The sequence below is a fragment of the Bombyx mandarina genome, chromosome 15 (assembly GCF_030267445.1).
Source record: "Bombyx mandarina strain Sakado chromosome 15, ASM3026744v2".
NCBI lineage: Eukaryota > Metazoa > Arthropoda > Insecta > Lepidoptera > Bombycidae > Bombyx > Bombyx mandarina.
In genome coordinates, this window is record NC_143221.1 from 11,497,122 (window position 1) to 11,520,769 (window position 23,648).

Genomic DNA, 23,648 nt, shown 5'->3' on the forward strand with positions numbered 1-23,648 from the left:
TCTATAAGGTCTGGTAACCCTTGGCCTTAAATAAATAAATAAAAATGCACTTACCATAGATTATACACTAATATATTTGCACTTACCATAAAAAAAAGAGATGAGTTTAGAGTGATGATTGCTATTTTATTTATATTAATTAACCTATCTCTGAATATAACAGCTTCATTAAACGCTGTGGCTGTTATTTCTTCTAATTACTCTAACGAAACTGTTGATGATTACGGTTAGTTTAAATGTAATATTATTTGCTTACCACGTTGCAAAATGAATGCCCTCAAGAATTATTTACTCCACTACGGTAGTGTTTGGTAAACCAACTAAAACTAAGCCCTTAATAAGTAGACATTACATGTCTCTTAATATTTCAGATAAAATATTATGTCGTGGTTGCGGTATTGATCTCGCTTCATCACAGAATATCATTTCTAAGTTGAGCCCTTCTTCACAGCAGTCATTTCTTGATACGTTGTTTAATACAGAAAATGTCTTAATTCAAATACTCCTAAGTGAATTCTTTCATTTTCCTGTTATAACCACTACACATTCAAGTTGTGTTGGCGTTGGGGAGGTAAATTTTATTATTTTGTAGTTGTATTTTTTTAAACTAATGCATCTCCTTGAAATATAAATTTAATAAATTTCAGTGGGAGGACAGTGAAAATTGGTTTCCTGATTATCAGTGGAAGCCTTGTGTTTGTTCAGAATGCGGAACCTACGTTGGTTGGGTTTTTAAGCCTATTGATTTAGACATAAGTGATACAGATACATTTTTTGTTCTTATTCTGACGAACATAATCAGTGAAACTTGTAAATATATATTTTTTTGTAATCTTTGTGGGTTAATTTTTTGTGGTTTTGTAAAATTATGTGCTGTCCATGTGCATGTTAAAATGTAGGATTGTTTGTCTGTTTGAAATTATTTGGTTTATACTATCAAAATATCATATCATTTCATTGGAGTAATCAAATGGAGCAGCATGGAGTGATCCCAGTGCTTAAAGCTCCTGGGTATGAAACTGAGTGACACACTTCACTGTACTACTGACTGATATAAGTGGCTACAGATTACAAGAGAATGTCACAGACGTGCGCATCATGATGCTCAGCAATGAGCAAACAATTAAGTAGACGAGAAAAGAAATTTCTGTTCATTTTTGTACATTAAGCTTTAGGCTTTTGGTTGAAAAATGATCAACCTGGCTTATGATAATACACATATTGGATAACTCTAGTTATGATATACACTGACTTGATTTGAAGAAAATAGTAATCATTTAAAGAATTGCCTCTTTGACCTCAATTCTCAAGATCAACAGCAACATTCACATTGTCTTTTCTATAATACCATATATGTACTACATATATAAAGTATGTAACATGACAGTCAGTATATTGTGTGAAGCTGATTATTAACCAAAATTACAAAACTTATATTGAAAGAAAGAAATCGGTGTTGAGCAAACAAGACCAGTAACACTTATTGTTAAATTATGATGGCATTTAAATTTCAATGATAGACTGAACCATAGTGCAAAAGAGAAGACCAAACTTTCGTCAAAACTTCTCCTCCAATTAGACTGGATGGGAAAGGCACATGACAGTGACTCTAAATAAATGCACTCTTAAACTCACCCCTGCATTGACCACTTATGTCCACTTTATCCCAAAAGGATAAGATTTCACAAGCTACAAACCTATCATGATAGCTTTCTTGCTTTACAAGATAAGTTATAAGCACTGCTTCGGTATTTTGAGGATCTGATCAGGTACAGACAATATGGTTTCTGTCATGGTCTCTCAGATATTGATCTGTTTATATACATTTTAACGATAGGCAGCGGCTTGGCTCTGCCCCTGGCATTGCTGACGTCCATGAGCGACGGTAACCACTCACCATCAGGTGGGCCGTATGCTCGTCTGCCTATAGGGCAACAAAAAAAAACATGATTTAGTAGTGGGCAGAAACCTTATACAGCACAAACATTGCTCCCATTGTGATATGTTGAGGGCCTTCAACACAGTTTTACATAGGTCACCTCTGTCAAAGAGACCAGCTATGGAATTTCCGAGGAGCTTTATAAATAGATTGGCTCATGATGAACTGTAGAATCTTTGTTTCAACTAAAATGCCGTATTATGTTAATAATTGTAGATATTGTGAATTCAAATAGATGTAGAGATATTCTGCTTGGGTAAGGCTTTCATACAATTATCATTGTACCAGCAGCAACTGAGACTTGTTACTATATAAAACCAGTTGTCTTCTGATCTGTGCTAAAGTAAAACAACATACTTCAACAATAGTAATAAAAACTATTAATTATGAACAGATTCTGATAGTTTTCATAAGAAGTCTACTGGTCTTTTTACTGGTGTTAGATCATCTTTTGAGTCGGCACGGGTAGGTACCACCGCCCTGCCTATCTCTACCGTGAAGCAGTAACGCGTTTCGGTTTGAAGGGTGAGGCAGCCCTTGCACTGTAAAATCTGAGAACTTAGAATTTATGTCTCGAGGTAGGGGGCGGCATTTACGTCGTAGGTGTCTGGGTTCCGGTAACCACTTAACAACAGGTGGGCTGTGAGCTTGTCCTCCCACCTAAGTATTAAAAAATAAAATCTATGAAGCTACAAACTTTCCTCATTGGTCTCTCAACAAAAGCTTCTCGACCAACTGTTGTGATTGTCTTTCTGTAAAAAAGCATGTGTTTTTTCTGTTCATAAAAGTGTGCACCTTCTAAACTGGGATTTAATTTTCTCATCTTTCCTTTAAGTATCTTATATTGGTTTTTTGTATTTCAGTTCTTGATTCCACAATAATATATCCTAAATAAATAAATAAGCAATGGCATCCGAAACCTTATCTGAAGCTGACAAAGAATTTCTAGAAACATGTGAAGAAGAGTTAAAAGATAGATATACAGAAAATGATGAAGAATTTATGAAAGTATTTAATGCAGAGCCTTCCGTTCCTCCGATCGTAGATCCGTGGTGGGTACCAAATTCCAGAAGGAACGATCGCCGTCACAGCAGGCGTAGCCATCCGTATGAAAGACCCAGTAACAGGGGCGGAAGATATCAAAACAGAGATGATTCTGGACGTGGTTACAATGATTATACCAGAGAGCAAGGAGGGTACAGCAGTCAACGAAGAAGATATTATTAGGATGAAGCTAAACCTGTAACATATACTTCTGTTTATAATGTGCCTTCTAAGAAGTATGGTCACAATAATTTTACTTTTAATGATGTTAAATAAAACACAACTTATTTTTCAAAAGAATATAGTTTTAATTATTATGGCTTGATTTATATATTAAACAACTTAGAATTACACAATAAATCACCAAGAAAGTAATGTCTACAGAGACCGCATTAGGGAAACCATAATATGTAATGGAATAAATAAAATTTTCGCTGCTACTCAACAAGTCTAATTATAAATTTCATAACAATAATTATGCCGATAAAGTATTTAAATCTAATTTTATCTATGACGTTCCTGATGTATACATGAATGTTTGCAACATCTGACAACACTGCTGAGAGACCTGCACCTTGGATCAGACATTGTAGTTTGGAAAGTTATAATCTTGCGAGGTCTTTATTGACACATGAATAGGTACTAATTTAAAGCGACTTGCTGTTCGTATCTAAGTGGAGGCGCGTAGCTCGCAGTGCCTTAAGATACATTTTACGTCAATAAAACAATATTGTTGAATATCAGATTAATCTGAGTAATAAACATCATGCTAACGATTACTAAGCACAATGACGATTACATTTATAAAGCTTTCTAAGAGTAACTATTTTAAACTTCATTACTAATCATTTTATATATTAATATCGGCTACTTATTTCAAAATTGAAGCGCCACATCGAAATCAATCTATATTTCTGCCTCGATAAATTACATTTGAAAACTTTAAATTTATATCGTCTAAAATAAAATTATAATCGAAATATTAAAAAAAAAACACATTATCGTATTGCAGATATAAATCAACTAATAAGGTGGCATTAAATGAATTTAATTATTCAAATCACAGTACATATAACACAATAGTTAATTGCAAACTAACTTAATATTATGACTCAGTACATTCAGGCACGATAACATAATACATTTTATTTCTACTACATATAAATTAAATAATGTTACATCTACGACGAAATCTAGTAATGATAATCATAGTTTGGTATGAGTCATTCGGCCCCCGTCTGCTCGGCAAGAATAGCTTGAAACATTGCAAATTCTCCGACACCAGTAGAGTAGCCTCTTACGAAAATACACAGCAACGAACTAAAATCATCGGGATTACGTTCACCTTCAATACTGACACACCGATGACTACTAAACGATAAACGTTAACTAAATACATATATGTATGCATAAAATTCTACATAACATACAATAATCGTTTTTTTTTTGTTTGTTTGTTTGTTACAAATACGTTTTATTTACGTTACTTAACAACAATGCACAATATTTAATTGAATTGACACGTAAAGATCACCGGACCGCGGGAGCGCGCGCCGCTTCTCCAACTTACTCAACGACAATTGACTAGGATTAACGCGCCTGCGCAGTGCGGCGCTTGTATCCGGACACGCATCGATACTCGACGAGCACGTAAACATTGGTCAGGGCTCAGTACGCTTGACTAGGGACGCGTAGTCACTACAAAAATTCTGACTCAGCTGCATCGAAAAGTCGTATAGACAGGTTTGTAAAAGTGTCAAATTTTCGTAGCAAAGTTCATAAGATAATGTAAAGCTTGTTTCGTGTCGAGATTAGATGCGCGGGGGTGGCGCGGGCGGAGGCTGGCTCGGCGCCGCTCAGATGAAGGTCCAGCACTCCATGATCTTCACGATGAAGTCCTCTCGCGTCGTCAGCGGCTCGTTACCGTACGTCTTGCACCGTTGCGTGCGCCCCAGGTACAGGTCTCCGTCCAGCCACAGACCGAATTTTCCACTGGAAAATAAAACCATACCATAAAAATTATGCTACCTTCTCATGGTTGTTTATAACTAGCTTTTGCCCGCGAGATCGTCCGCGTGAAATAGTTACTTTGGCGTATATCTACATATAGCGTAAGCTCTCAAAAGGGAAAAATACCCCGATTTTGAAACATTCTTTATTGGTGCTCCGCTTGGTCCTATTGGTCTTAGCGTGATGTTATATAGCCTATATATAGCCTTCCTCAATAAATGAGCTATCTGACACTGAAATAATTTTTCAAATCGGACCAGTAGTTCCTGAGATTAGCGCGTTCAAACAAACAAACTCTTCAGCTTTATGATATTAGTATAGATAATTGACATGTCATTATGCAGTACCGCTGACAACGCGTATGCAAAATTTTATGTTGATCAGTTAAATTGTTAAGACATAGACACGTCACAAACAAACAAAATATATATGAATAGATAATATATCGCACATGCGGTGCGATAACGTTCACTTATGCAAATTATGTAATTTTTCATGAGAAATGTTGGAAAAATCTTATTATATAATTATTATTTTTTTCTTTTTTTATTGCTTAGATGGGTGGACGAGCTCACAGCCCACCGGGTATTAAGTGGTTACTGAGGCCCATAGACATCTACAACGTAAATGCGCCACCCACCTTGAGATATAAGTTCTAAGGACTCAGTATAGTTACAATGGCTGCCCCACCATTCAAACCGAAACGCATTACTGCTTCACGGCAGAAATAAGAAGGGTGGTGGTACCTACCCGTGCGGACTCACAAATGGTCCTACCACCAGTAAATAAGTAAGTAATTCTTATATAGTTCTGCTAGGCTATAGAAATAAAATGATAATATTCAAACTACAACTTTAAACTTCATCAGTAAAAGCAAACATCTGTCATCTCACTAATAACTATTAAAAATGAATTTTCTCATACTCAGTTTAGTGTCAACAAAAATTGCATAAATGACTTTATAGCATCGTATATGCGATATATATCCATATTGTATTACCGTAAATTCCATACATGGGTGAACAATCAATCAATTGCAATGGTACTTACTCGCCAGCGCCGATCGATATATTGTCGTTGCTCCCACGAATAAAATACATGTTGTCTCCCGTCCATCCCCAGTACTTGAATTTAGTTTTGACCGTTTGCGATTGTTCTGAAACAAACAAAAAATTATTAACGTTAAAATCTTTCAATTAATAATGAACCTTAAAACAGCATTGGATTGAGTTCAACGAACCGTTGTCTTCCTTTTTGGTGTCGCTTTGATTATCTGAATCTGTTTCTTTGTTCGCGTCGTCGGCGTGGACCGGGCCGTGAGCCCCCGGGCTCGTGTCTTCCTCAATCCTTTGAAACGAATAGAGGAACGATTCGCCAGTACCGTAGAAATGTTCAGACGGATGTAGAGCACACGACGTCATGGCCCCAAACACCTAGAAAATTAAAAGGTACTTTAACTACAAAATTAAAGGTAGGTACCTAATTTCCACATTTTTTTTTAACGTATTTAATTAAATAAGGTGTCTTGAAAGCGTTTTCGCTGACGACACATAAAACATACAACACTAAAATTCACGATGGAGAATTGATATTTTACTTATATGGTTGGAATTCGCACAAATGAAAATCAGCTGACACGAGAGTTCAATGACCTCGTAGAAACGCGGGAGACGGCTATCGACTGCATCAGCGTAACATAAATGCGGATAATGAAATATTAGAATGTACTAGCCGTACTCGCCGGCTTCGCTGGGCATTTAAAATTAACATTATTATTTATTGTCGTTATCATTAGGGAGTCCAACACTCATATAAATATTAGCCTATCCATTAAGTACATGTATTTTCTGCATGGATACCAAGTTTCAAGTCAATCGGATGTAGGGTTCAGTAGTTATAATGGAACATCCGTAAAAACCACTGTAGATTTTATATTAGTATAGATTCATTACTAGTTAGAGAGCTGGTGAAATTTGTAAACGCTCAACGCTCGTATTGTAAGCCCGCACGGGTAGGTTTTTTTTTATTGCTCTTGTAGGCAGACGAGCATACGGCCCACCTGATAGAGAGTGGTTACCGTCGCCCATGGACTTCAGCAATGCCAGGGGCAGAGCCAAGCCTCTGCCTACTGTATGTAGCACCATCTTACTTATTTCTGCCGTAAACCATGCGTTCTGTTTCGAAAGTTTGGTGGACAGGTGTTATATAACACAATCCAAACTGACTTGATATCTCAAAGCCGGTGGCGGAAAGTACGTAATAAATGAATAAATAATAATATGAAACGGCTAAAATGTATACCACTATGTATTAATGATATTCCGGCCAGAGTAGCAGTTCACGTTTCGATTTCGCTAATAGTATTTTTAGTACAAACAGTTATATAAAGTAAGTCGAAGTTAAGAATACCGTATAAAATTTCGTCACTCAATATTAAGTAGGCATGTACTTTCGCTAATATTTCGAGAATCGAGCGATGCGAATTGCATTCGATCACATAGCTGTCGCATAGTGACGATAAAAAAAAAATGGCGTATTTTGTCGTCGTGGACTTTTTGGCGGGAAAGCGAGTGTGGAGCGAGGAGTGAAGTTTTGTGATTTCAGGTTTAAATGTGTAATAACGGTGGTTTATTAACTGTTTAGTATCTGTGAAAGTCCATAAGTCCATAAATGTGGGAAAATAAAACAAACCCGTTGGACGTAGCTTATCAGGATCCTCCAAAAAGTCCACGGAAAAAGTCTCAGTAAATGACCACCATTTTACTGAGATTATATTTCATCCAATATCATCTCACCTCATTTTGTTTCATGCCATGCCATGTTTCGTATTAATCAACTTCATTTCATTTCACTTCATATTATTATTTTTCATATATATTAAAAACTAGCTTTTGCCCGCGACTCATTTACGTAGAAAGTGAAAATATTTTGAAACATTCTTTATCGGTGCTCCACTTGTATCGGTTTCATGATGTTATATAGCCTATATCCTTCCTCAATAAATGGGCTATCTAACACTGAAATAATTTTTCAAATCGCAGTAGTTCCTGAGATTAGCGCGTTCAATCAAACAAAGTCTTTAGCTTTATAATATTAGTATAGATATATATCTATAAAATATAAGGCTGTATGGTATGATACCTTTGCCTTTCCATTTGGAAAAACAAAACTACTACTACCTACTAGTTTTAGTTTATGATGACGTATTATGATGTATGTAGTGCGACTGACGTACGTTGTTATCGGTGTCCTGTATGACGAGGAGCACGGGGCTGTCGACGCGCTGCATCTTGCGGTACATGGAGGCGAGCGAGAACCCGTGCTGACTGGTACTGAACGCGAGCGACCACATGTACCCTTGAGCGCGAGCCGGTAGCACGCTGCACAACTTCTCCCTAAAAACAACAACAAAGTTATTTTTCCTCACTTCGGTTCCCTTAATGCTGAGGGTCGTGACCACCTCCTTGCAACAAGACTATGCGGTTTGTTCCTTTTTTTATGTCTTAGATCGTTGGACGAGCTCACAACCCACCTGGTGTTAAGTATTTAGCCCATACACATCTACAATGTAAATGCCATCACCCACCATGAGATATGAGTTCTAAGGTCTCAGAATAGTCACAACGGCTGCCCCACCCTTCAAACCGAAACGCATTACTGCTTCACGGCAGAAACAGGCACCGTTACAAACCTGATATCATTGTTACATGGAAAATACAATTGGGACTTCGACCTCATGTCTCAAAGTAGACGAATCGTGAGCCAGGATCAGTTGGTATAACCGTTAAAGCGATTAACATCATCGACTGTAGCATTAAGTTTAATACTAAGCGAGCAGTCCTTTTGTCTGCGCGTTTAAAAATAAATACGATACTCGGAACAGCGCCCCTAGCGGCAAACGTAGGAACGCTGTTCCAACTCCATACAAATTTGAGTTAACTTTTACGCGATCGAGAAGTTAAAAAACTCGCACTAAGCAAATCGTCGTCGGTGACGACGAAAACTGTACAACATTCGAAATCTCGGAAATGATATCGCACCTTTGGAATTAAAGTGGCTTAATTAAAATTTTTAATAAAATGAGTTTTATACTTCGAACGACCTATGAACATGTAGGTGTTCTATGTAGGTGTTCTCCTATAGTCTAGAAAAGGACAACCGTACTCTTTGCGTCTCTTTTAAATCAAGTATTAAAGCAAGTATTATAATCGAAAAAGTAAAAAATTATATTCAATATACTGTATATGATATTCAATATACTATACTGAGACCTTAGAACTTATATCTCGAAGTGGGTGGCGCATTTAAGTTGTAGATGTCTATGGGCTCCAGTAACCTCTAAACAGGTGGGCTGTGAGCTCGTCCATCCATCTAAGCAATAAAAAAAAACATTTTTGGTTTTTACCAAAAAAATCAAAGTTTTGGATTACGCCACCTCTAAAGATGCGATGTATTAGCAATTAATTAAATGCGAAATCGAAGCGTAAAAGTTTGTTTAAATAGTTTTAATTGTGTGTTATGACCCGAGAAAAACAAAGAAAATTTGACAGTTAGTTAGTTACCTGTGTTCCATGGTGAATATTTCCGTGGCGCCAATGAGGTCGGGCGGCAAGAACTCCATGTCGACGGAGGCGCCCGACGAGTACAGCGCGCGTCGGAGCTCATCGCTCATCGACAATACCTGCAAAACGACGCACAATAATAATATATTATACGAGCTGATCCGGCAGACTTCGTAGTGCCTCAATCGATAAATAAAAGACCTAAACTTTTGTTTAAAATAAACTTAAAACAAACAAAAGGAATCCGTCCGACGGGGGACACACCAAAGGAAAAACAAAATTGTTATTTTTATTTAATTCCGAGCATTTTCATATTTTTCTACCTTTTAAACTTTCTCTGGACTTCCACGAATGATTCAAGACTAAAAGACTATAGATTAACAGAGGATTATATTAATAAAGCCTTTTTTTTAACACAATGCACGAATTTTAGACTGGTTTTATTTTTTATTAAACAATCCTCCAGATTAAGGATTAGATACATGCTAACGGATAATCCACGAACACAATTTTTCGTTATGTATTTTAAATATTTTTATCAAACATTTTATTATTTATACCTAGAGATATTTTTTTAAATATTTAATCATATTATGTAATTATTGTCTAGAGTAACAAAGTTACGAATCCATACACTGCAAGTATGTAATAATAGGCCTTTTACAAAAAGTGAATTCAAATTAAAGGGTCCTTGACTTAACATTCGACTTTTTCTAAAAATTCTTAATACAAATAACTATGTTGCGATAACCATTATTTTTGACGATAAAATTTTTCGTAGTAAACGATACAAATCACGATTAGCATCTAATAGAATTTGATAAAATATCTATTAAGAATACGCATGTATGCGATAGACGAAAACGTGACTAGAATTGAATGTCTCAACATCGGTTTCCAGCCAGTCGCTATTTTTAAGAATATTTAATTAAGACATAGGTCGAGCGCAAGGTTACATCTTATTAGAATTACATAAGACTGGATATATCAAGCTACAGATATAGCGATTGCCATTTAATATTCGTGCATAAATAAACTACAGTATTTACAAGTTTTATATTACTCGACAATAAAATAAATATTTATCATTCCACTAAATTGCCACGCGTTTATAAAGTATTTAATAAAATTCTAATACAGATGAAATGTACTATGAAAACCGTAACTTTCACTAGAAATGAACAATGATCATTTATTGTGTTGACGGCTAACATCGACACGCTAGGGTGATGATGGCGCATTCCAATACTACAGTTCACATTCAACATTCACTGCAAATGACGCTCGTGCTCGCTACATTTACTATTATTTCTGAGTGCATTTTTTATTAGCCTTAAATAGGGCCCACTTGTGTGCTTAGTGCGAGATTTTTGAAGTTCTCGATACATAATGCAAAAGTTAACTCAAATTTGTATGCAGTTGTAACAGCGCCCCTAGCGGCAAACGTAGGCAAACGTTCCAACTCCATACAAATTTGAGTTAACTTTTACGCGATCGAGAAGTTAAGCACTCAGATTTTGCGAAGTCACACGGGTCCATACAAACGTACGTATTCCCGTTTCCTCTATTGCTAGTGACACTAGAGCAAAATGTATATCATACGATCTGTATAGTTGTTATGTTTATTTTTTTTCCATTCATTGTAATAACTGTGAATATTCTGAATTATATTTTGCAGTTTTCACAAACAGATATTCCGGAAGGAATACACAAAACACGGAACTAGTTTAATTTTTATCTCAAAATAAATCCATTTTGGTTAATTTACTTTGATGCTCTATTGAGGAGGTATTGAATAGACAGTGTAGCAGGTAGCTATCATAGAACAGCATACCCGATCCTGTGGACCGAATGGTAAACAGTCGACGTCGCTATAAACACGTCATTACGGATCCTTCCGATCCATTAACGGTGCTTTTAGGTACCTCAAGCATCGGTCACCGTCCTCGCCGAACCCGCCGCTTGCGACGAAGGGCTCGACGAGTAAATTAACTCATAAACACAGCCCAGTGAGTTTCTTAATAAAAACTGAGTATATTAATAAAAACAAAATGGTACAAAGTTATTTTTCTATTTCCGTCTAAAAAAACCATGTAAAAAACCCGTATCAAACTGAACACACAGTGCGTTCAAAACAAAAAGTTTTCACTAAAGTTATTTTTGAGCACAGCACACCGATCACATAACAATGTTAATTGAGTAACAAAAATCTGAATATTATGTTAATTACACCTATGCGCCATAATTATGTACCTGGTGGTACACTTAGAAAAAAAAAACAATCCGCAAGGTAATACTGGTCATTAGTGATGATGTGAATAGCAATGTGTAGTTAAAGTTATGGAGCAGCAAACATTAAATAATTTAGAATATTCGAGATCATTTTTATTATATATGTAACATTAAATAACAACAAGCTAATCATTAAATATATTTTTGACTGACCCGGTGGCACATTAGTTAACGCCTCTGACTGTTGAGCCGGGGGACGCGGGTTCGATTACCACAACGGACAAATATTCGTGTGACAAAACAGGTTTGTTTGCTATGTGTTTAGGTGTATAATTTCAACATATAATATAATTATACCAGTATCTGTTATTTATTTATTCAACGTTCTAATTTTAGGCTTATTGTCAATGTTTAGTTGGACTTTATTGATAGGTTATCATTGCGCGCACAGACTCACCTCGCAGATGGAATGTATAGTTCCTCTCCGTTTAGCGTTTATAGTATCGAATTCCGGATGTAAGGTGCCTCCTCTACAAATAGAATGAATTGTGCCCCGCCGTTGTACATAACGGTTGAACAAGATCATTTCTATGCTACGAATCTTTTCTACTACCCTGCGCGCTATGCTGCGTATAAAACGGAACATTTTGCCTTCTTTGATTCACTTATTTGTCTTAACCGGACAAAGTAAGAGGCGCGACTGTCGAGGGCGCTGTTTACGGTTGTATTCCGACGAGGGCCATGTTGCCTTATTTATAATTCACTATTGCACTATTATAATGAACGATTATTTCCCGGTAAACGACATTATGCGAACGTGTTTGGTCTAGTCAAGTAGACGAAGCCACAGCGTGTGATCGACTGTCGGAGCGGCTTCTTCGATTTTCAAAGAAACATACAAATTATCTTATCATCCAGTCACTTGCTTCAGTTATTATCAAATTACCTGCTAACTTAACTAAGCCGGTAATAAAGTTTTATGATTTAAATTAATTGTGGTCTTCGATTATGTTCAACGCGATAATGGTAAAATACTGATACATACAACGTGTATTCACGAAAAAGCGGTAGATAAGTAAAACGCAATGTAATACAATTAACGATCGGCTGACGCGCGCGTCCGACCGTCTCGTACGAGCATGTGCAGGCTCCTGAGATTAAGCACGGCTGTTATCCAGTCAGTTTTGTTTGTATTACATTGCTGATTCACGTTCAAAATTCAATATAAAGTTACAAACTATTATGATTTTATTCACAAAGAGTTACTACTAGAGTTCTATAATTTTTTGTCTTTGTGGTGAGGCTTGGGGGAAGCTTATATCCAGCAGTGGACGTCTGTGGGCTGATAAGAAGAAGAAGAAATTATAAGGAGAACAGCAAAAATGTTATTCATATAATAAACGAATAAGACCGAGTATTATTATCGTTAGCTAAGCCTTTCTTCTCTGTCGTTTCCTCATTAATGAGGGTCGTGACCACCTTGGTCCAGTTTTTGCACCAGCTTCCTCCAATGCTGCCTGCATTCGGCCTGCTTAATGGCGCCCGGGACGCTGGTGTTTGTGGCCTCCTTGATAATGTCCGTCCACCTGGTTGGCAATCTTCCTCGACTTCTCTTTCCTAAGCTAAGCTAAATAATTGAATATTAAGAATATATTATATGTTTTAAATTTCAGTTTATTTAACTGCCGTTTTGTACCGCCTGTGCTTCGGGAGTGGTACAATCTTATATATATGAATTTTATATCAATGCATAACATCACCTGTTACTTTAGAAGGCCTTATGCAAAAGTTGTCCAACGTAAAGTTTGTGTGTACAGTTTTTATTTAATCTTAACAATTAAATAAATTTAATGACATTGTAAAATAAATTATCAGCCAATATCACATACATATAATCAAATATTAAATGGTAAAAAAAAAATTACAAATGTTACATTAACAGTAGTAGAGAGTAAAAAAAACGAACGTTTTGTAGTTTTAATAATTTGAAAAGCTAAAAATAACGTTTCAAATTAGTCACAAACCACGAATCTAGTTCAACAGGTGAAATGTTACGCCGCCGCGCCGAAATGAAAATCAAATATTCATTGTGACATGTTTCCTTTTTTTTTTTCAAAAACAAGACTCGATTCAATACTAAATTATTTTCACATCGACTGTAAGCCATTTTTCGCGTACCTAATTATTAACGTAATTAAATAAATAGCTCTTATTGCCTTTGTAATTACTTCTTTTTTATTTATTTAAGTACGCACTTGTTTTCATAAACAATCTTATGTTATCGGACGTCGTAACCACAGCCGATAAGAAAGAAATATCCTTTAATGAAAAATTTGTAATATTAGCAGATTGATTGAATCGAATACCTTATAATGTTAATGATATTTAAACAGGAATCAACCAGATCGGGTCTAATTTCTACAATAATCTATTGTTTAAAAATTTATGTCTATGTTTTTAAATTGGTTATCGGGTTAAGTCGTTACTGTATCTGATAGTATTATAAGACATGAGGTCTAAATCTCAATTGTATTGCAAAACGGCGGTCCTACTCTATAAATCCAAATTACTGTTACGTGGCAGAAATAGGGAAACCGGTTAACCTATTCTTAGCCTTTAACGAGAGATTGTTTTGATATGGCAATGTTTTTAATTCTGCAAACCTTTTGGTTTTGACGCCGAGAAGTATTTCTTATAAAACTGTTTTTATGAAACGCGATGGCGTCATTACCAATTATGGTGCTCCGGTGTAATGTTCCTGTTTCGAATAAATAAATAGTTTTAAACCTTGCGTCGCCGATGGTCACTCGCCTTTCTATTTATAAATCGACGTTCAGTTAATTCACAGTTTTATTGAAAGTCTAGTTTCGCATTTCTTTTGTTTTGATTTAAAAAAAAGAAGCTCGTGAACTATTATAACCTAATACTTTCTAAAATTGAGTTCCAATTTCGGATACAATTCGAATAAAAACGAATCATGTCTTCAAGTTCGTCAAATTTATATTATTTGTGTTATTGATACCCAATAACAATAAATTCATTACACGACAAAAAAATATGCAAGAATAATTTGTCAATTTTTACCATTATTCACAAATAAATGTAGGTTAGTCGTGTCAAAATAAATCCATCGAGTGGTTATTAGATAAGTTCTATTTTTAATTTTATAAGTTTTTATTTTATAAGTTTTATTGTTAAATCATTAAATGGTTCTCTTAATCCAATAAATTATGTCAAAAATATATGTGGGCCGTGTATTCATATATTCATATCATAGTGGAAATGAAGTTAAAAATTTTCATATGGAGTACACATTAACATCAGCTCTATATGATATTTCCGCTGTCACCTAAAGTATCTAAACGATTAAAAATATAGATTCTTAAATACAAATTCTTAATTCGCAATTCTAAAACCAGACACGTTTTCTGTCCTTCAAGAAAGAAAAAAAGAACACCAACTAAAAGTCATTGATGAATTGCGTCGCTATAAATAAGTCGCTTAGACGAACTACAATTGACTTAGCGAATGTACGATTGTTTATTTTTTAAATAGAGCGTCGCATTCTTAATGGTTTCACGATAGCGCGAACAAATAAAAAAAAAACTGTTTTAAGCAGATAAAAGTAACACGTGGTGGTCGACCAGTTCCCGTTCGCCATTGACGTTTTGTTACGGATGTAGCGGTCGCCTATTCGCGGATAGTTTTTTTTTTTTAATATATTCATTGACAGCGCACAGACTTCAAAATTAATATTTTAAGCGTTTCACATTAAGAATGTTTACCTGACACACACATTTATAGACTATTAACGAGTCGTAAAAAGTGTTCAGTATTACGTACCGATTTAACGAGACAGTATCGGTCAATTTAGGTTTATTAATCGTGACGTTTATTTCCCGAGAGTTCGTTTGGCTAACGGTATATTTCGGACGTCTTACCTTCTCGCTTTCGAAAGTTGAAGTCCTTTCGGTCGCCGCAGGGCTGAACCGAACCATTTCAATCCACGAAACGGTATGCATTTATACTAAAAATAAATTGCAACGAAATGTCAAACAGCGTAACGAGTTCAAATTAACTTATTTCACAACGTACGACTATGATACATCGTAAAAAAAAAAAAAAACACGACATCAAAAACACAAGTTGCCAACGCTTAATTTAGAAATCACCCACACGACTGCAAGGTTTTGTAACCAAACACTGAACGACCGCGTCTGAGCGCCTCCGCTTATAAACAACAAAGCAATTTTTAATGTGTACGTTTTTAACGTAACGTTTTTAATGATTAATCGCGGCAAGTTTAAGTTGAGCCCGTTGAATTGTCACACTAAATGTGATTCTCTCACTGGTACGTACAAGCGAGTACCGTATCGTAATGTTGATTGAAGACTAGAAAAGAAAGGCTCGCGGTACGATGGCTCCGTTGAGCCCGGCGGGGAGTCTGACTCTCACGACAAAAACTCCACGGCTACTTGACGTAGCACTGTGCAGGCTACGTGCGGAAACGAATTGTATGTTCAAATCAATTAACCACAAACAGATCAGGTTGCATATTTCAGTGCAAAACCTCGAAGGAATCCATGCACTAATCGGTTCGAGCATTAAGCCACATTAAATAACAAGAATGAATTGAAATATTATGTTATTCTTATTATACTCGTATTACGCGTTTATACGTTTGGTAAAAATTTACTAAAGTTTGTAATTATAATACATATATACATATTTGCACGCGGACCAGCAATTAGCTAGGTGTATATTTTTATTTATTACCGAGGTACGTAAATTGTACAAAAAATTGTACATAAATTGCATTTACACTACATTGTATATAAATTGCACATCTCTATTTCAAAAACAATGTATACCCGACAACTCCATTAAAATTCTAGTGAAACCGAGAGAAATTAAGAACAAAAAGTTATCTCAACAATAACTGACACGTAATTCAAATGAGACGACCTCATGTCTCAAGAAAAGGAGGGTGGCGGTAATCATGTTCATATAACTATGGACTCCGGTAATAATTTAACAAGCAATAGAATGCTATTTGAGAGTACATGGTATAATCTCATCATCATCATCGTCAGTCCCCACAGTCGTTTACTACTAGACACAGGCCTCTCTCAATTTACACCACTGAGCCCGGTCTTCGGTTCTTTTCATCCATTTTAGCCGGCCACCTCTCGAAGGTCAGCGCTCCGCCATTTCATATATCAATGCGCGATCTCCACTGATGAACTCGTCTTCTTCAGGGATTGTCGGTTCTAGGGCACACATGTCCAGCCCACAGTCACTCTAGCTTACCGACATAATCTCAACCCTCAAATTTTTGGAATAGCCGTTGATAAGGATGTATTTGATAGATAACACATGATATAAGCTTATGTGATCACTACTGAATTATTATTACAGGCTAACAGCACATAAAACTAATCCTATGAGTCAAGAGGCGGTTCTCTTCTTCGCACTTGTCTCTGGGAAAGATTACGTTATACTTCTGCAGTATATTATTATTAACAGTATATTTATATTTTTATGCATATTAATGCATACATCACCCGTTACTTTAGAAGGCCTTATGCAAAAATTATTCATTAAATTTTATCGTTCGTACAGGTTTTATTAACGAATGGAGGTTATGATTTCTTATATGCTGTCAAAAATAAGGCATCCGGGTTTTTATATTTCTGACGATAGTAGACGAACTAGCAAAACATCCTTTTTTTTTGTTTAAATAAGCGACTTTCTATAAATGTCTTCCTGAGATATAATTTATAACACAGTATGTGATGCTTAACCGCAGTTTATTGAGTTGAAAGATGCTACATTATTAAGTTGTAATATTAATTTAGAAGATAAGAAAAACTGTATTAAAAAGAAACGTATCATATTATTTTGTACTAGTAAAAAAGTCTTTGAGTTGTGACGGGTACAACCATCGTATGCTACATTAATTATATCTATGATATTTTCATTAAATTTGCACAACTATGATTAACCAAGAATTGTCTTGATCAAGTTATATTTTGTAATGTTATAATGCTATAGACAGATATTTAATAAAATTCCAAATATGACAATATTCAAATTCAAAATTCAAATTCAAAATTTTTTTTTTTTTTTTTTTATTGCGTAGATGGGTGGACGAGCTCACAGCCCACCTGATGTTAAGTGGTTACTGGAGCCCATAGACATCTACAACGTAGACGCGCCACCCACCTTGAGATACAAGTTCTAAAATCTCAGTATAGTTACAACGGCTACCCCACCCTTCAAACCGAAACGCATTACTGCTTCACGGCAGAAATAAGCAGGGCGGTGGTACCTATCCGCGCGGACTCACAAGAGGTCCTACCACCAGTAATTACGCAAATTATAATTTTGCGGGTTTTTGATTTTTTATTACACGATGTTATTCCTTCACCGTGGAAGTCAATCGTGAACATTTGTTGAGTACATATTTCATTAGAAAAATTGGTACCCGCCTGCGGGATTCGAACACCGGTGCATCGCTTCAACACGAATACACCGGACGTCTTATCCTTTAGGCCACGACGACTCATCATTTATTTCACGAATCATTTATTTCAACTTAGATGTCAGTATGACACACTTGTTGAACGTCAAAATACAAATAACAATGTTAACTCTACCACCGGTTCCAAAAAAAGCCACAGTCCTGAGAAGAACCGGCGAAACAAACTCAGCGGGCTTTTTTTTTGTTTTTTCTCAAATATTTTCTTTTTTTTAAATAAATAGAAATATTCACAATAAAAGAAAAAACAAGTCAAAAAAATACAATTAAAAAAAAAAAATGAAAAATGAAAAGGCCACGAGCGAGCGCCTCATTCCCACGTAGTGCCATCTAGTAAATAATCCTTAACTTTATAATATGCCTTGTTGCACAAACGTTCCTTAACAGTTTTCTTAAATCTATGAACAGGTAGTAGTTGAACGTTTAGTGGGATCTTGTTGAAAAGCTGTACACCCAGCCCCCTAAAAGAGTTGCTTATTTTCTTAATTCGAGCCGCCGGCAACGCAAGCCTATGTTTGTTCCTAGTGTTCACATTGTGCAAATCGCAGACTCTGGGGAATTCTTCAATGTTTTTACGCACGTAAAATAAATTTTCAAAAATGTATTGGGACGCTAAAGTTAGAATTTTGATTTCCTTAAACTTGTCCCTCAAGGATTCCCTCGGGTGCATATTATAAATAGCACGAATAGCCCTCTTCTGCAGGATGAAAATCGTTTCGACATCGGCAGCATTGCCGTTGAACTGTTTGTGTGCTGACTATTGTATTATTTTTATTTTATGGATTTTTTCTGAAATAAATGTTTTATTATTATTATTATTATTGCCCCATAGCAAAATGCCATAGGACATAACACTATGAAAATAACTAAAATAAACCAGGCGTGCCGTATCTTCATTAATATACATTCGTATTTTTTTTACCGCAAACGCAAAATACTTTTTTATACTCTTTTTCTTTGCAATTTTACGTTCTTGGCTTAAAACAATTTTATTCACTATTGAAACTAAAAGTATTATACGGCTCCTAATTATTATTTTTAGTTTAGCTCTAAGAATTCATTTTTTATTAGCAACAGTGGAGATAATAACAATTTTAACAGTTATGAAAACATTTACGGTGCATTTCTATTTTACGAAATACATGGCATGAATGTTTTAAATTACTTCAAAAACCGATCAAAACCAGCTCAAACCAAGAGAAAAAAGCTCAGAAAAGTCTAATTTAAGTGCTTTTATATAAAACTTCATATTATAATAAGGGTCGTGATAAAGATTAACAATAATTATGCAGGGTAAGATATAATTATTGTGTGATGAATTTTAAAAATATGGCTTGGCGTTCGAAGTCCGTAACATTCATCGATAAACATCATATTTATTTATATACGCGAATTGTATTCTAAAATGCAGTTCTTGATGAGATGATCGCACAAGGCTTGTTGTGCATTTAACACTAAGTTATTGTTTTGTTTGTATATGAACTTGGCGACGTGTTGACAATTAACAACGATTAGCGCCCAGACGAGAGCAAAGGGAATTATGACGCCAGATTGGTTTTAATTGAAGCGTCTCAGTGAGTATAGTTGACATGCAAATTAATTGTGAAGCCATAAAATAATAAACAACTATGAGCGACGTACTTGTGGATAATAATGAATTAAACTTTATTATTGGAAGTCATTTCTTATCTTTGAAATAGATACAATAAAGTAAATCGAACTGTTGTTATATGCAAGATAAGCTGAAAATTTCTAGAAACTTATTTCTTGATAAGTAAACGAGACAATATTAAAATTAATTATGAAGAAACAAAAATAAATACTTGTTGGGGATGGACATAGATATAGTGAACTTTTACCGATGCCGATGATTCCTGACAGAGTAATACTGAAAATTACTTTCGCTCCGTTTTAAATATTATTATCATTTTTGGGACGACACGTTACGTAACACATTTAAAAATCAACCGAGGCCCGGGAGTCTCGAAGGAGCGCGGGAAAGGCGGCTGCCAACTGTGTTTTGGGTTGTATTAAAAGTTCACGAAATATGCAATGACACAATTTCGTTTAAAGCCAAATATTTACGCTCATCTATATATTAATACGTGAAGCAAAAACTTTGTATCCCTTTTTACGAAAATTGCGCGGACGGAGGAGTATGGATTTTTTCACACTTATAGAGCTTATATAAAAGAAGTGCACAATCCTAATATTTTTTTTAAATAATGCATAAAAGATACATTAAATCAATAAAAAAAACATTACACACACTACCATGTATTTGACACACACACGCATGCATACTAATTATTTATTGTCAAACTTTTGTTCTTGACGTCTGTGGTCAAATTGAGAATAGATTAAATATTGTTTGTCTTTATTAATATTTTTCTATAGTGTAGTCTTGGCGTTGAAAATACAACCATAATAGTGTACAAACTTACAATTCCAATTAATTATAGTCAATTTCGACTACTGCGGGCCTCTAGTATTATGAAATAAATTATATTTCCTTTTAATTGAAGCTATCCTTTTATTTGAATGATGATGATTGATGATGAAATAAACTACTATATTTTTTTAACATAATAAACGCTTCAAAATTTATTTTGTGTCATTGTGTCAAGAAATTATTGGTAATAGAAAAAACGTAAGCACATTCCTCTAATCACCAGTTTCCGTTAACAACAAACATCGGAAATGTTCCAATATAAATTTTTGATTTTAATTTAATTTTAATTGATGTCGGACCAATCAATATAATATACTAACTATCAAAGAAAATCTTCCACCAGGCAATTAGTTGCAAGTTGTGCTTGTAAATTGATATATCACTTGTGTATACATAGTTAGTAATGACGATTTTAAAGATCTGTATCGTTTTAAAATTAAATTATGTAATTATTATTTTTGTATATATTATTTTATTATACATTTAACTCTACGTCACGTGATGATAGTGTCTTCTTCGATCTTATACATAATAAACAAAAAATAAACAAACAATCATACATATATTTTCAACATTCCATTTTCTTTTCACCCTCAATCGTGAACTGGACTTGTTGAATTAAATTATCTATTTATGTTAAATCCACAGCTGTCACGACCAGTTCACAGCTTCAATTAAAACAGAGATCGCTACATCAATACTGCCACAATAATTTGACGTCGCACAGGTAATTTGCGATGCATATCGCGATGAGATAAAGCCGTATTATTCACTTGAATACATTCAAACACAAAACGAGTCATTAGCTTATCTGCTCATCTGTAGCAATATTCTATGTATGTATGTATGTATGTAAACTATTTCTGCGCTGAAGCAGTAATCCGTTTCGGATAGAAGGATGGGCCAGCCGTTACACTGCAAACATTGAGCCCTTAGAACCCATGTCTGGAGATGGGTGGCGGCATTTATGTTGTTGATGTCTATGGACTCTGGTAACCACATCGTGTAATAAAATCAAACCCGTAAAATTATAATTTGCGTAATTACTGGTGGTAGGACCTTTTGTGAGTCCGAACGGGTAGGTAACACCACCCCGCCTATTTCTGCCGTGAAGCAGTAATGCGTTTCGGTTAAAAGGGTGGGATAGCCGTTGTACTGTACAGACTGTACTAAGACCTTAGAACTCATATCTCAAGGTGGATGGCGGAATTTACGTTGTTCATATCTATGAGCGCCGGTAACCACTTATCACCAGGTGGGCCGTGAACTCGTCCACCCATATAAGTTTTTTTTTTAAATTTACGTAATAAAAAATACTTTTTTAAATTCAAAACAAAATTAGGGAAGCCAATAAATACTTTTACGGTTTTAAAATCGCGTTTATCATCTAACTCATAATAGATTCTTTTATGATGAGGATCAAATCAAAAGTCAAATACACTCAAAGATCTATAAGTATACAATTATAAAATTCTAGTAAAGTCCAAAGTATAAAATTCTTTCTGCGTGTAGAGAAACGGAATTATCATTATTATTATTTTTATAAATACTACTCCGAGACGTTTACGACCACGCAGAACCGTAAAACATTCGAAATTTCGGAAACAGTAGAATTAAATTAATAACCCCGAAATTAAGCCGTAAAACTAGTTTTATTAATGTCTACTACTACACACGCGCAAAATCGAAGAAAATACTACTTTACTAAATAAATTTTAAATTTTTTCTGATCGTATTCATAATGTGCACATATTAAATACCAATTATTTATAAGTTTTTATTGTTGTACTGGACCCAGTTTGGACTACAGAATGTGACTTCATCGAAAGCTTCAAGGTAAACAACTCGTGGAAATAGTAATCTATAATAAGTTATTTATTAGCATATATATATTTTTACATATTCAAATGTTAACTTCGAGTGTCGAATGCCGCAACGAAGGTATTTTTCCAGTGTTCGTTTCAATCAGCATATACGCATCGAATAAAACAGTAAAAGCCTTTTATTCGCGGAGTATATGTTGCATATATATACCGCGAATACTAAAAACGTAAATATGGAATGATAATTTACATATAAGGGATTATGGAGGACACGTATAAAGAAATTTTTACGAATATAGGAATTGGCTAGATTATTTTTGTAGGCAGTGGTAAACGGATTCCTTATTTTCTTCGTTTGGTTCTTCTTAATTCAATTCGTAACTACATGATAACCGGTTTTTTTTTTGATAACGCCATCTTGTTGTGTCTTTAAAGCGGTTAGTTGCCCTCAATTAAGAAAAATAGTATTATTATTCGCCAATAGATATCAGGAAGAGTTGATTATTGAAAACACGAATAAAACAACATTTTCTGAAAATAAATCGTAGCTAGATCGATTTATCGCCCCCGAAATCCCCTGTATACTAAATTTTATGAAAATCGTTAGAGCTGTTTCCGAGATTCAGATTATATACATATATATTAATATACAAGAATTGCTCGTTTAAAGGTATAAGAAAGATAAGATAAAACGAAAAATAAGTAAATTTTGCACAATCATTCAGTTCTGAAATAACACACAGAAATAGGCTTTTTGATCACGTAGATAAAGCTTATAAAGCTTAAAAATTAAAAATTATCAATTCGCAACTTTATCTTTATATCGTTTTTATTTATTTGTTAAAAAACTACTAATAAGTTAAAGCTATTTCAAGAAAACTGTTAACACCCCATTTTTATTCTTTTTTTTTTACCCATTACATTTTCAATCAATACAATGGTTATTTTGTCGGTTTTCACGAGTCATACACATAATTAGGAATATTTTAAAAGTTTAATCTGGCGTTTATAATTTCCACTTTATTACCTCAGACGGCTTTCTTTT

The 23,648-nt window shown here is 34.9% G+C and overlaps 2 protein-coding genes across 27 annotated transcripts in view; one reads left to right on the top strand and one right to left on the bottom strand.

The window, feature by feature from the left end:
* Positions 1-57: 57 nt before the first annotated feature.
* Positions 58-3,283, top strand: LOC114250599 (uncharacterized). Of its 3 annotated transcripts, none has more exons than XM_028184545.2 (4): positions 58-226; positions 372-571; positions 648-810; positions 2,803-3,283. In XM_028184545.2, exons 1-4 carry the CDS (start codon positions 115-117, stop codon positions 2,832-2,834), a joined length of 507 nt encoding a protein of 168 aa, XP_028040346.2. In that variant the 5' UTR covers positions 58-114; the 3' UTR covers positions 2,835-3,283. The 3 variants fall into 3 exon arrangements, with proteins under 3 accessions (XP_028040346.2, XP_089589416.1, XP_089589417.1); XM_089733290.1 differs by having other exon boundaries at positions 648-723; XM_089733291.1 differs by having other exon boundaries at positions 648-719.
* Positions 3,271-23,648, bottom strand: part of mtd (TLD domain-containing protein mustard) — a 115,574-nt gene continuing 95,196 nt past the window's right edge. For 22 of the 24 annotated variants that reach the window (XM_089733282.1, XM_089733285.1, XM_089733281.1 and 19 more), the window contains 5 exons: positions 9,556-9,674; positions 8,229-8,388; positions 6,234-6,426; positions 6,044-6,149; positions 3,271-4,975 (listed from right to left, as the gene is read on the bottom strand). In XM_089733282.1, the coding sequence (XP_089589408.1) occupies positions 4,840-4,975; positions 6,044-6,149; positions 6,234-6,426; positions 8,229-8,388; positions 9,556-9,674 (714 nt within the window). In that variant the 3' untranslated portion in view covers positions 3,271-4,839. Of the gene's footprint in view, positions 4,976-6,043; positions 6,150-6,233; positions 6,427-8,228; positions 8,389-9,555; positions 9,675-12,244; positions 12,657-15,728; positions 16,260-23,648 lie in introns of those variants that run through there. The other 2 variants (XM_028184537.2, XM_089733289.1) reach the window with 2 other exon arrangements.

What these genes read in the sequence shown, in the direction of transcription:
- LOC114250599 (XM_028184545.2), top strand. Translation starts at nt 115, where the DNA reads ATGATTGCTATTTTATTTATATTAATTAACCTATCTCTGAATATAACA. An exon ending in CGAAACTGTTGATGATTACG is followed by an intron (nt 227 to 371) that starts GTTAGTTTAAAT and finishes TTAATATTTCAG; the next exon opens with ATAAAATATTATGTCGTGGT. An exon ending in GAACATAATCAGTGAAACTT is followed by an intron (nt 811 to 2,802) that starts GTAAATATATAT and finishes TTTGTATTTCAG; the next exon opens with TTCTTGATTCCACAATAATA.